Raw genomic sequence first — 12,651 nt, forward strand, 5'->3', positions numbered from 1 at the left:
CATATTATCATAAGTCATTTTATTTTTGATTCTAAGAGGTGCGTATATTTTACATTTCTGTGTAGGTGATTGCCATAAGGAAATAGATACAATAAACATAATGGAATATTTAACATTGTGATTGTTTTTGTGTGTGTAAAACAGGCGCAGGTTTCCTCGTTGAATTTGGAGAAACAGCGCTTATCCTCCGAATTAGACAAACACAAAAAAATGGAGAACACAAATAAGTATGCAACAGGTAAGTGTTTTCGCACAAATATACCTTTTAAGTAACTAGATGGGTTAGGTTTGGATTTGCATGGCAAAGTTGTACTGCACATACCGAAATTACTATACCTACGCAATTTGAATAGCATTTTACATATCGAAGGTCGTCCTAATATAATAGTATAATATCACCGGATGCAATTACGCTCCCCACACAAGATTAATGTTAACAATAAAATATATTTATAAATACGTTTCCAATAAAAAAACATCATATCTTATGATTATTATTATTAATGCATAACTCTTTTCGTACCTACTTATACATTTTATTTTGGATATGTTATGTATTAATTTTTCTAAAACTACCGAATCGTATTTTGTTTGTTGAAATTAATTTAGACTTAAGTGTTAACATGTTTGCTACGAAAAAATCAATAAAAAATAACTATAGATCTACGTAGATACCTAATAAAAAAAGTTATTTTAGTTTTTACTTGATAGGTCGAACATTTACCTTAGTTATTTTATTTTAAGACTTGGAAATGAGATATTTAATAACTCTATAGCTGAGTTACTCAGCCACACCATATAGTATATTGTACTATGCCTATTGTAGTATACTGTAGTCTATAGAGTATATGTACACGATTTTTATTAATGTGTATATAATATAGGTATATATTAATAATTAAGTCTTGATAGCTGATGAACATTTATTATTAATACCTGACACATGTTATTGATGATATTATAGTTATGGCCTTATTATTGAAAAAAATTAAATTTAACATTACGGAGCATAAGGAAGAAAATGAACATCAATAAATGTACAAATAAGTATCTGTATCTTGATAATGTAATGGAAGAATTTGAAAATATATTTAATAAATAATGATCATAATTTATTATAGATACCCATATAGTTGATAACTGATAAATTATTAGTAATAATTATTAATGATTTAAAAGTGTCATATATGTGCATGGGGACATTCAACTAAATAACATACCTACTTTATGGTTGATAGTAAAATATAGATTATGTTTTTTTTATAGCCGAGGATTATTAAAGTCGCAATAACCCAACATAATTTATCAACTGCATAAAATTTAAACACGAATATAAAAAAAAATCGTTTTGTGACTTAATCCGATCGCAACATATTTAGTTTTAATAATAGCTTAAGGCGTATTTATTGAAGTCAACACATTTCCTCTCATTGTACCGAGTATTAGTACATTCTTATTATTTTAATATAATGGTTTTGTAAAGTATAGTTTTATTCAGATTTTTAAGCTTAAAATAATATAATAATAGTACTTATCATTTGTTTATTATATCTTAATACGAAACATCCATACGTTCAGTCTCAAAGATGTAACTTATAACAATGTATAATGTATATGTTTTCACTAAATCAACAGTTTCGTTCGTTTAACTTCTATAGTTAAATTCAATTAACTTCATAAGTTTAATTGATTATATTTATTTTATGTAAGACGTATCAATTAAAATTTAAGCTAATTGATTCTGGGTTGTTTGTCCTACACTGTGTACACTTGATTTTAATGTTACTTTTGTGATTCAATGTTATTAGCAATTGCATTAAACAGCTTTGAAATTGCAGTTACACGACAATTAAAACGATGGCTACGAAAATAAATTTAAAATAAGACGATTAAACTTCATAAAAACAATTTGTTTTAATCATTAAATACCTAAAGAATGTATTAAAATGTATAATTTATTATAATTTAAAATAAAATATTTTATAAAGTGATTTTTATTGTTGTTCATAACTGTGTAAAAGTTGTATTTAAATAATATATAATATAGTGTACCTATAAATATATATACATAATACATTTTAAAAGTACAACATACAAAATTATACTAAAAAAACGGGGTGGGGGAGTTTCAACTTTGCAAATTGGAAAAACTCATATCGTTTGGGAAAATAGAAAATTATCATTTGAGTATATTTGGTTTAATTTGTCGATTGTATTACTCCTAAATTTTCCTTACCAATTGTATTAACACATCGAACTCTTTGTGATTGACTTGTTAAGTATATATAGTTTGTGTACAATAGTTCTTTTGTCAATATAAAATATTAAATTACGTACCTATTGAATGAAATTATAATTATATTTAAAAATTTTAATTTGATTGTTACAATACAAAACAAAACATTTTTTATCATAATGAAAACATAATATACTTTAGGTACACAAATCATAATCATAAATATATACTATTTACAAATAAATAATAATATATATGTAATGTTATTTGGTTTCCTATTTTCGATGTCTTAAAATGTTGCTCATCTATATAATATTGTAGACAATTATTCTGAAATTCTGAGATTTTTTTTCAATTATTTCACCTTAATATTGTACTCATATAGCCATATAGTCCAATTATTATTGAGTTTACGCTGATAATTATTTATGTTTATTTAGATAAATATAGATAATATAATAATAGAGATAATAAATGGAGACAAAATCAGATTTTGAATTTTGTCGCGATGTATAATATTGAAACTTGCAGACGTTCATATTTTCAAGGTTCGGTAAATATGCTTAGAAATAAGTATAATACAAAACAAAACTATACAAATATGAAATAACAAAATATAAAATGTACTTAGATACTTATTTCATTATAATGTTACGTGGATATGTACTTACACCATTATATCATTTATCACAACCATTATTTACAATTGTCATCTTTTTTTCTCGAAATGTTATATTAGGCTATCTGTTATAAGTTTGAATAATAATTTTATTTTATGATAGTAAATAAAATAAATCAATGCTAATGAAAACAGAGAGAAGAATCACAGTGAGGATATATACTTCAACTTTAATAATTAACAAATTTATAAATACGCCCATGTCCATTTATGCATACATTGTTAAGCAATATTTTTCAAATATAATTTAAATGTGATATTAAACATTTTGTTTTTCAGCTTATTGTAGTTTTATAAAATACGTGTTTGTATCATTCCCTTTTACCATATACTCATTTAGTCGTTTTTAATCATTGACGCGTGACCTGACGAATTCCTAGTATAAATATTGTATTCATCATAATTACATTTTTGTTATTCATACTTTTGAATTATGTTATTATTATAACACGAATGATGGGCTGGCTTTCTATTTTCACGGGAAACAATTGGAAGCGACAAAATAGTTTTGAACATCATGGTGTATTGTAAGCTTTAACTAATAATTACTTCATATTTTAACAGTATAATAGGTACCTATCTACATTTATACACGATATAATATATTTTGTATTTAGACATATGAGTATTCTGAACACCGGAATACCGGAGTATCGATTGATATTATTTAGATTTCTACCACACAAGCGTTGTGATGACTGTTATTTTTGCACACTATGAAATTGATAGGTCATTTTTTTTTATTACTTATACATTTTTTTTGCGAATAATCCTGTTTTGATTTACGCGGTTTACAACCGGTAAGCCGGATGCTGCGGATAACAGGAATGGTGTGTATGAGATCGCGGCGGCATAGGCAGGGAACAAGTACATCGATCACGTCATATTATATTAATGGTACAAATTATAATATACCTACTCAATAGTCAATACTCACATAATATAATATCTATACTGTACAAGTCGATCAATATTCTCGTGCATAAAAACATTTACGTCTTATAACATTTTACTGTTTTCGGCGAACGATATTGTATTTTTATTTAAATTTCAGCTACTCGTAAATTATTAGTTGAAATTTGAACTTGAAAGTTTAAAAAAAAAATAGTGCATTTATGTTTTTGAGATTTTTAGGTGTCCGTGAGAATAACTTATGAGAAATCCAACATTAAATTATCAAGCTTTCAATATAAAAATTGAACATTTTTTATTGCAAAATAATATTATTCAAATTTTTATGATTTTGTGCTTATAAATAAAAATGATCCTAGGTATTTATTGTTATTTAAATTACTATTGGAACAACTTATATGGGATCTTGCATTAGATTCTTAAGATTTTACCAAGCATAAACAATTTTACACTAAAATAAACATTTTTCAAATGTCATTAAATATCTTAAAATTAATCTAAATAATTAGAAAAATTCAATGACTATTATCTACAGAAAATAATAGCTTAAGTTAGATTTGAATATTTCAAGTTTCTCTATGATTAATATTTTTCGAATAATAACAATAAGGTACCTATCCAACAAAAAATGTTAAAAAACATGAAACGTTAGTATACAATTGAATATCCTGCAACATCATTTTAATTTTAACTGCTCATAAAACGTTTTTGTTTCTTTTTGTATTCACCTATAAAAAAATTATATTTTAAATGTTTTTAAATTTGTGTATGATTGATAATACCTATAATAGATGTGTAGAACGAAAGCCAATGAGATAGATAACTACGAAAGCCTAAAAGATCACTTACTGCTGTAATATACCGATATTATGAAATTTGGAATCCAAACTTTAGATGTATGGTAGGTAGGTACCTATGTTTATATAGATTATAGATAGGTTTATAATAAAACAGTATAATTACTGTGAAATTTAAACGGGCTCGATGGTCGTCGGGTCGATGGTTTTCGAAAACGGGCGGACGGAACGATCGTATAGTCTACACAATATCTATGGTACAACGAGAGCGGTGAGGGGGGGGGGAAGCTGCACGCATACGGATCACGCGTCCTCTGCAGAGCACGAACGTCGCAGCACATATAATGGTGGTGGGCAAGATGACTATAAATAATTAACACGGGACGAAGCACAACGTGTCTCGGGACTACGATCCGAGTATGGTTATATATATTTTTTTTCCGATTTTTCAGTATACACATGTAAACACGCAGAATCGCATTAACCGTTTGAGGACAAACGAATAGGTCGCAGCGGTTTGTGTGTGTGTGTGTGTGTGTTACTGCGTTTTAAAACAATTAAAAAAAGTTCGACGTATACACTACAGACAATAACTCATCATGATCTCGCAGTGAAATATTATAGAAAATAATGTACCAAGTCCTTGGAAATCTTTTTATACGATTAGACTACATTTTTACATGCCTTTGAAAATATATAGTGTGTTATGGGTAAAAAGAACTAAGTATATAATAACGATTACCAACAATTCCGAAGAAAGTCACAAACCATACCTATATCATACCCTTGTGTGCAAAATAATAGTATATACTATAATTCACTATTCACCACTTCAAATCGTCCCTCGTGTTTTACTAGTTTAAATTGTTACAATAGGTATAATACGCCGAAGTGCTATAATAAGCCCCTATAGTGTTTTATACATACATAAAATCGGAACTTTTTATCGCCCATAAATTAGTATGTAATTTTTTCGTTATGTTATATTGCAAATTAGTCGATACATTTTTTTTTCACTACATTTTATTGTCAAGTGAAAAAAATCAACCGTGTTTAATATTCATCAACTGTGTAGGTAAAATAATGAAGTGTAAAAATCGCAGAATAGTCTTGAACGATCATGTCGTATTGGCACCTTAACACTTAACTTTATGTCGACTCTCTATGCTTAACTAATATACAGCCTATTTCACACGTTTTTTGTTTTTTTTGCTGACCATAAGGCCTTTTGCAGTTTCTACTAAGCCCCTACATTCGTTACAATCAGTTGTAGTCTATGAATTGTCTACAGCTCGTCGTTTACTATTCTCATTTCTGATTTTACTACCTAAAAATCTTGTAAATAGATACTTCCTCTAGGGCGCTTGCCAGTTGGTTAATTAATCAGTACTATAGTTCCCTCGGTTTGCCATACATGACCCACCCATTCTAGACGCTTGGCTCATAGATAATTTATATTATTCTTCGTTTCTAGTCGGTAGCGGATGGTCTCTTTCGGCGTATCCGGCTAACAAGCGCGTAGCCGTGTCCACCAAAGAGGTGGGTGTCAATTGCGTGCCCATGTGCCGAGACGTGGGAGTGACGACACCGTCGGCCACGTCAGTAAGCACGTCCACAATGACAGAACTGCCTCCGTCCAGGGCTACCGTGCACACCCAGACGGACGCCGTCACCAAGCCGGCCACAGCAGTGGCGCACACCCAGACCAAGGACGCAGTAAAGCCGGCCACAACGGCGGTGCACACCCAGACCAAAGACGACGTAAAGCCGACCACCTCAGTGGTGCATACTCAAACCGCGGCGGTGGCCGACGACCATCCCTCCACCTTAGTGGCGTCGCCGACGGTGGTGGCCGTGACGGCCACAACGACGGCAAACGTCGGCACGCAGTCTTCCAGGCCGGCGGCCATCAGGACGGTCACGGTCGGCGTAACAGCCAGGCCGCGGACGTACGACGCCAGCGTGGCCGCGAAACCGACGCTCAAGCACGTCGGGTGTTCGGCTGACGTAACGACGGACGCGAAACCACCGGTGACGCGCGCCACCCAGACGGACGCCAGAGACGACCGCTACAACCACAACCGCACCACGCAAACGGAAGTCGCGGCTGTTCCGGAAGTCGCAGCCGTCCGGACTAATCCGACGGAAGCCGCTGTCACCCGGGCTAATCCGACGGAATCTACGGTGGCCCGGCCTAATCACGCAACGATCGGCCGACGGAGCAATTCGTTCCATCATTACACCGTGGCCGCAACCGCCGACACGTCGCCGACCACGGTCACGTCCAAGATACCTCGTCTGAAGCCCGTCACTCCTGAACTCAACCGGAAAGTGTTGACGAGACAGGACACGTATACCAAGACCGCGGCTGAGATCTGCACCGACGATCTGCAACAGCAACCATCATCGTCGTCGCCACCGCAGCCGCCACGCGTGACCGATGACGTCAGCAGGTAAGGGAAACCTACGAATAATGTTATCATCATATTTTTGCATTTTACGGTTGACTGACTCGACTCGCGAGTTATAATAATGGTAGTTATAAGGATCGGCATGCATGTGCATTTCTACATAAATGTATTATGTTGATTTAATATTATGTCAAATCTGCATGACCGAGTGTGTTCTGATTTCAAAATGTCACCTTTTTAATTGTCTAAGTGCGTCAAACGTTATATACTGCTGATATGTTTGGTAGGGCCCGACCTCGACCGTAATTTTTACTCTTTTCTTAATTTGCCATATGTGTTTGTTTTTATAAATATTAATTCAAATTCAAATTGATACAAACATTTCTAATCAATTTCTTATATTGAATAACAAAAAACAATATAAACATTTTAAAATGACAAAATTATTGAAAACAATATTATAAATTAAAATCACAAAAACAAATGTTTTGGGTGTAATCTAGACTAGTTTTTTCTTCTTGTGGCGTACCCTGAGGAGTGCAAGCATTGGATATGCAATAAAAAAATCTTTTTTGTTTGGGTCTTACATTTGTTATGGACACATTTGGAAGATACCCGTTAAAAAAGCATAATTGTATTATGACGTAACCTAATTGATGAAGTAAATCGTACTCCACAATTAACATTATTCGGCTCTACCTACTTAATTATTTATGAAAAATATATTCAATTGCCAAACTGCAATATTGTTTAACGATGCATAAATATATCATTCATACCTAGGTGATATAGGTATCCAATAATTCAGCGGACCTAAAATTAAATCAACATTTGTGAATTTTAAAATATAGATAATAATATGCCATAATTAAATCCCGATAAATTATAAACATATAGAGTGTTGTTGCCCAACAATTCCACGCTGCGTGATACCGGTAGCACCGCAAAACCGTCACACTCGTGTATACCCAATAATAATAATATTATATGTACACTGCGACGGCGTACGACGTTGCGGGTCGTTGACAGCTGTTGTGCTGCAGCTGACGGCATATGATAATATTATTATATGGTGTCTGAGGAATAATAATAATAATAATAATCATAAAACAGTCCGGTGCGAAGACTGGACTGTGACTTTTACGCACATACCGGATTCCTAATTCGACGGCGTGCAATATAACCGCAAAGCTGAGCGCAAATTACTCGATTTTATTGTAACTCGAAACAATCACCGCCACTGCAACAGCTTCCACGAAACCGCTGCTGCAACCTGCAGTGGCTATTAACTATTCCGAACACAGGCTGCTTTAACGCGGAGTGTACTCCGAAAAAAAATCGATTTTTTTGGTTAATCGCTCTTGCAGGGGTCATCTCGCGTTAATCGAAAAAACTATTTTTGTAGGTTTTTTTTCATTTCCGTCGTATTCCGTATAATAGATGAACGCAGAACAGTGAATAGAGTGTGACACCATGTATGAATCACAGTTAAAATATTTATTTTCAAACAAAAATAATATGTTGTATATACTCGACCTATACCTTACTATAATATTTGCATATACGTTTGTACGTTGTCGGCAGGCAATCGGTTCAGATGAGGCACCTACATGATACACTAAAATTGTCACATAATATTATTTTAAAATTTAATAATTTCAGATTAGATTTGAATATGGTCTGATTATAATATTTTTTTAGAACCAATTGCGATTCATGAGATTGTTGAAGTGCACTAGTCCATATTATTAATTTTTAATAAATTAAGTATTACTCATAAATCCGAAAATGGATGCGAGAGAAAAAACGCATTTTTAAGTTGATAGTGGCTTAGAGGAATATTACCTCCATAGATTTATTAAGGTACACGTTATTATTTTTGTAACCCGGTATAACCTTGCACTCTTAACAGTTATTGCCCAGTTTAGATTTGTATTGTTTTTTAGTACTCGTTTTATTCGGAGATTAATATCTTTGTATGTACGGAACGTCGCGTACTTATGCTACTGCTAATACCACATAAAAAACCTATAGATATTTAGGTCATAAACCCCATACTTAGGCATTAATATTTGCAGGTACCTGCATCCGTCGTTACGGGCATAACAAGTTTGGGCATACACTCACCAAAAGAGATATATTGATTGATTAAACGTTTCACCAAAATAATGTCTGTGCATAGAAAGTATATTTAAAAATTAAAACTCTATAAAGTATTTTAAAAAAACGGTATTTTATACGTTTTAATAAAATCATTTTTTTAATTGTAAGAATAATTAAGCAACTTTTTACTGGTATCTAAGTCGTGAGTAGATCGGATGCAGCGTAATAGAAACAGTAAAATTAATAAAGTTAAAACTGCGTTGATTTAAATACAGTATGTAAATACCAAAACACTTTAAATAATGTAATTTTTTTTTGGTTATTAATTCATTCAACAAACTGGTAGGTAATACAATATAATAAGTAAGTACATATCCGACTGACTTATACGACTTATTGGATATTCGGTATACCGGTCCGGAGTACCTATTCTTATTATTCCTTGATAAATTATTCATTCAATATAAAGTTAATTATATTTAATACATTTTTTAATGAAGGTTTATTGTATTTATTAAATTATTCAATAATATACTACAGTATTTCAATACTTTATAGTATATTAGGTACCTACTGCAAATAACAGAATTTAATAGTATAGAAATTTTTTGTTGAAAACGTGGAATAGGTCAATATCTCACCTGGTGGAAATGGTGAAAACAGTTTTTGGCAGAAAAAGACGAGGTATGCTATTATGGCTGAAACGGGTAATGGTGAAAAGGGAAAAAAGAACACTTTTGGTGGAAACGGGTATACCTACCGTTGTTACGTTTTCGCCACTTAACATCTGTGTGAATATTTCCAAGGTCTAAATTCAAGTCTCGTAAATGTATCACATTTGCAGCGGTTACTATATAAATTATTGATTTTTACTTAATAATTTAAAGTCTAATTACCGAAATCAAAAATCAAAACAAAAATTAAACCCTACACATATATAAATAATTTGCACTATTCACTGGAGAAGAATTAACATAACGTGCTAATATGCTATATATTATGTACCTACATGTTTCCAAATAAAAAATGACTTGATTGAATCGTCCTGTTCGTCTCAACTCAAAACTATTAAATGAAAAACAAAAATTACAAAATAGATATTTCATTAGCAGATAGGTATCTATACAGTTTCGAAATTAAATTATGTCTCGGGCCATAAAATAGAAACGGACCTTTGTAATTCATTATCCAGTCAGCATAGAAACTTATAAAATATAAGTAGTCGCAGTCGAACGCAAATGCACACATACCAATTACCAATTATGTATAGTTGAAAATGGTTATCTATTGTAATGAATTATTCTCTTAAAAAAACAGTGCGTAATATGTAGGTGTGCACTGTATTTGCTTGCCGAAAGCTGTCAATCTTAATTCACTCGGATAAACTCGCACAAATACATTAATGGGTTGAATTCTAAAATGCATATAGTATGTGGACCGTAAATAACCGTTTCATCCTTGACCCGAAATTTAAATTTACTTCTGTTTCATAGACCGTTCCACAATGTTACACAAATAAGTATCCATGTATCGTGCAGTACGTTTTTACATTTAATCAGGAAACTTTTTTTTTTTTGTAGAGTCTTACTGATATAAATAGTAATCATTGAGCCAAATTATAGTTGCAAAAAAATTGAGGATAATTTTTTATTAATTAATGACCGTCGGGAGCCGGATTATACGACCAAATATCATCGGAAAACCGATCTCTGTTGAGCACCCACAAGTCCAACTATAGGTTTAAATTGTGTTTCTAGCTAACTTCATAATTACACAACAACCTGTAATGTTTACTGACTGCAGATTTATTTAAGATGTACAATTTTAATTTTTTTTAACGTCGTAAGAAATTGCCTTCATTAAACCCCTTAAAAAGCAGTAGCCGACACGTTATTATATTTTTTATTTGAAAACTGAAGGTACTATATAGGTCGATTGGACACTGATTTAAAAAACCTTATTTTCAGAAGTTATAATAAATGCGTGTATCACAATTAATGTTTAACTGTTTTGAAACTTATTTTTCTAGTATTATTTAAATTTAATTCAGAAATGTCTATTAATCGTATGCCGTCGCAGGCGGAACCTATATTATACGAGTAATCAATTTAGACGACCGGCATACTGAGGACTTGTGTCGCAGGGCGGATCGTAGAAGTTGTATTTATATATTTATTATCACTATTAATCTATCTGTGCTCACAGTAGGTATAATTTACTGACATTTTTTTTTATTTTCAACATGAAACATTCTCTTAGCCGATACAGTGCTCGGCATTTAAGTAGGTATGTTATACTAAACGCATAGATATACCTGTTGTATACGGGTATACCTATACCGTGGTAATAATACATGACATTCAAAATTATGGCCCGGATTCAAAGCAAACATCGCAGGTATTCGATTAAAATCGTATTTATCTGCAAGCCGAGTATCCTAATATTTGTGATGTCGTACGATACACGAGTATAATATTATTATGTATAATACTATAATACCTATATGAGAAACTCGGACGATGGATTTACATAATATTACTATGAATAATAAAATCATGCATACTCTTTCGTTTCGGACAAATCTCGTTGTATCGCTTCGATTACACCATAAACATATACGACACGACGTGGGGTTATATACCGCGTGCATGATAATAACACGCGTCGGAATTATTAATTCAAATATTTTTTTGTTCCTCACGGTTCGCGTGTACCCGCGACAATCGAATAACGTGATTTCGATTTCTAGTCAAAAAAAAAAAAATAATAATAATAGTAGTAGAAATAGCGGATGAACCGAATGCTAGCTATCCATTTTGCCTCGTATACAAGATACAGGTCTCCTGATTATCAAACAAACATTTTGGAAATATTTTTTTCAAAAATCGAATTTCGAAAGATTAGTTCGATGTAATTATAAAGTTATAAGTATAGGGGTAGCCTGCAAAATATTGATCCACTGGTACACTTATCTTAACTTAACATACTTATAGCCTGATCACAGATTTGTATACACTAAAAAGTATCACAATATGTTATATAATGTGTAGTAAAAATTGTAAAAATATACACCAAAAATAAAAAAAATAGTTAATAGTAAAAACAAATGTACACACATTTAAACCGTTGATTTGATTATTAATTATTATAAACTTATTAGGTACAAAAATAATCTTAAATTAATTTATTATCTTAATGATAATAATATGAGGCAAGTACTTGATAATTTAAAACAAATATTTTTTTTTTAAACTGTTGGTTTGAAGTTGGCCAAATCTATTAATAGAATTTTTTACTCATACATTATTAATTTGCATCTTAATTAGATTTTAAAAACAGTATATTACAGATAATTTAGTTTCACTTCAATATGCTGCATTTGGTATGCAATAAATATCAAATTTTGTCAAAATAAGCAAAATATATGGAATAATAATCAAATATATAGGAAAACAAAAAAAAATCATTGATACTTATTTAAGATAAGATTATTCATTTATACCCGAAAAGAAA

The 12,651-nt window shown here is 31.6% G+C and overlaps 1 protein-coding gene across 1 annotated transcript in view; it reads left to right on the top strand.

The window, feature by feature from the left end:
- Positions 1-12,651, top strand: part of LOC111039044 (KN motif and ankyrin repeat domain-containing protein 2) — a 48,151-nt gene that overhangs the window by 15,650 nt on the left and 19,850 nt on the right. The window contains exons 6-7 of the mRNA XM_022322322.1: positions 145-238; positions 6,099-7,077. Coding sequence (XP_022178014.1) covers positions 145-238; positions 6,099-7,077 — 1,073 coding nt within the window. The remainder of the gene's footprint in view (positions 1-144; positions 239-6,098; positions 7,078-12,651) is intronic.

Source organism: Myzus persicae, unplaced genomic scaffold (assembly GCF_001856785.1).
Source record: "Myzus persicae strain clone G006 unplaced genomic scaffold, MPER_G0061.0, whole genome shotgun sequence".
Taxonomy (NCBI): domain Eukaryota; kingdom Metazoa; phylum Arthropoda; class Insecta; order Hemiptera; family Aphididae; genus Myzus; species Myzus persicae.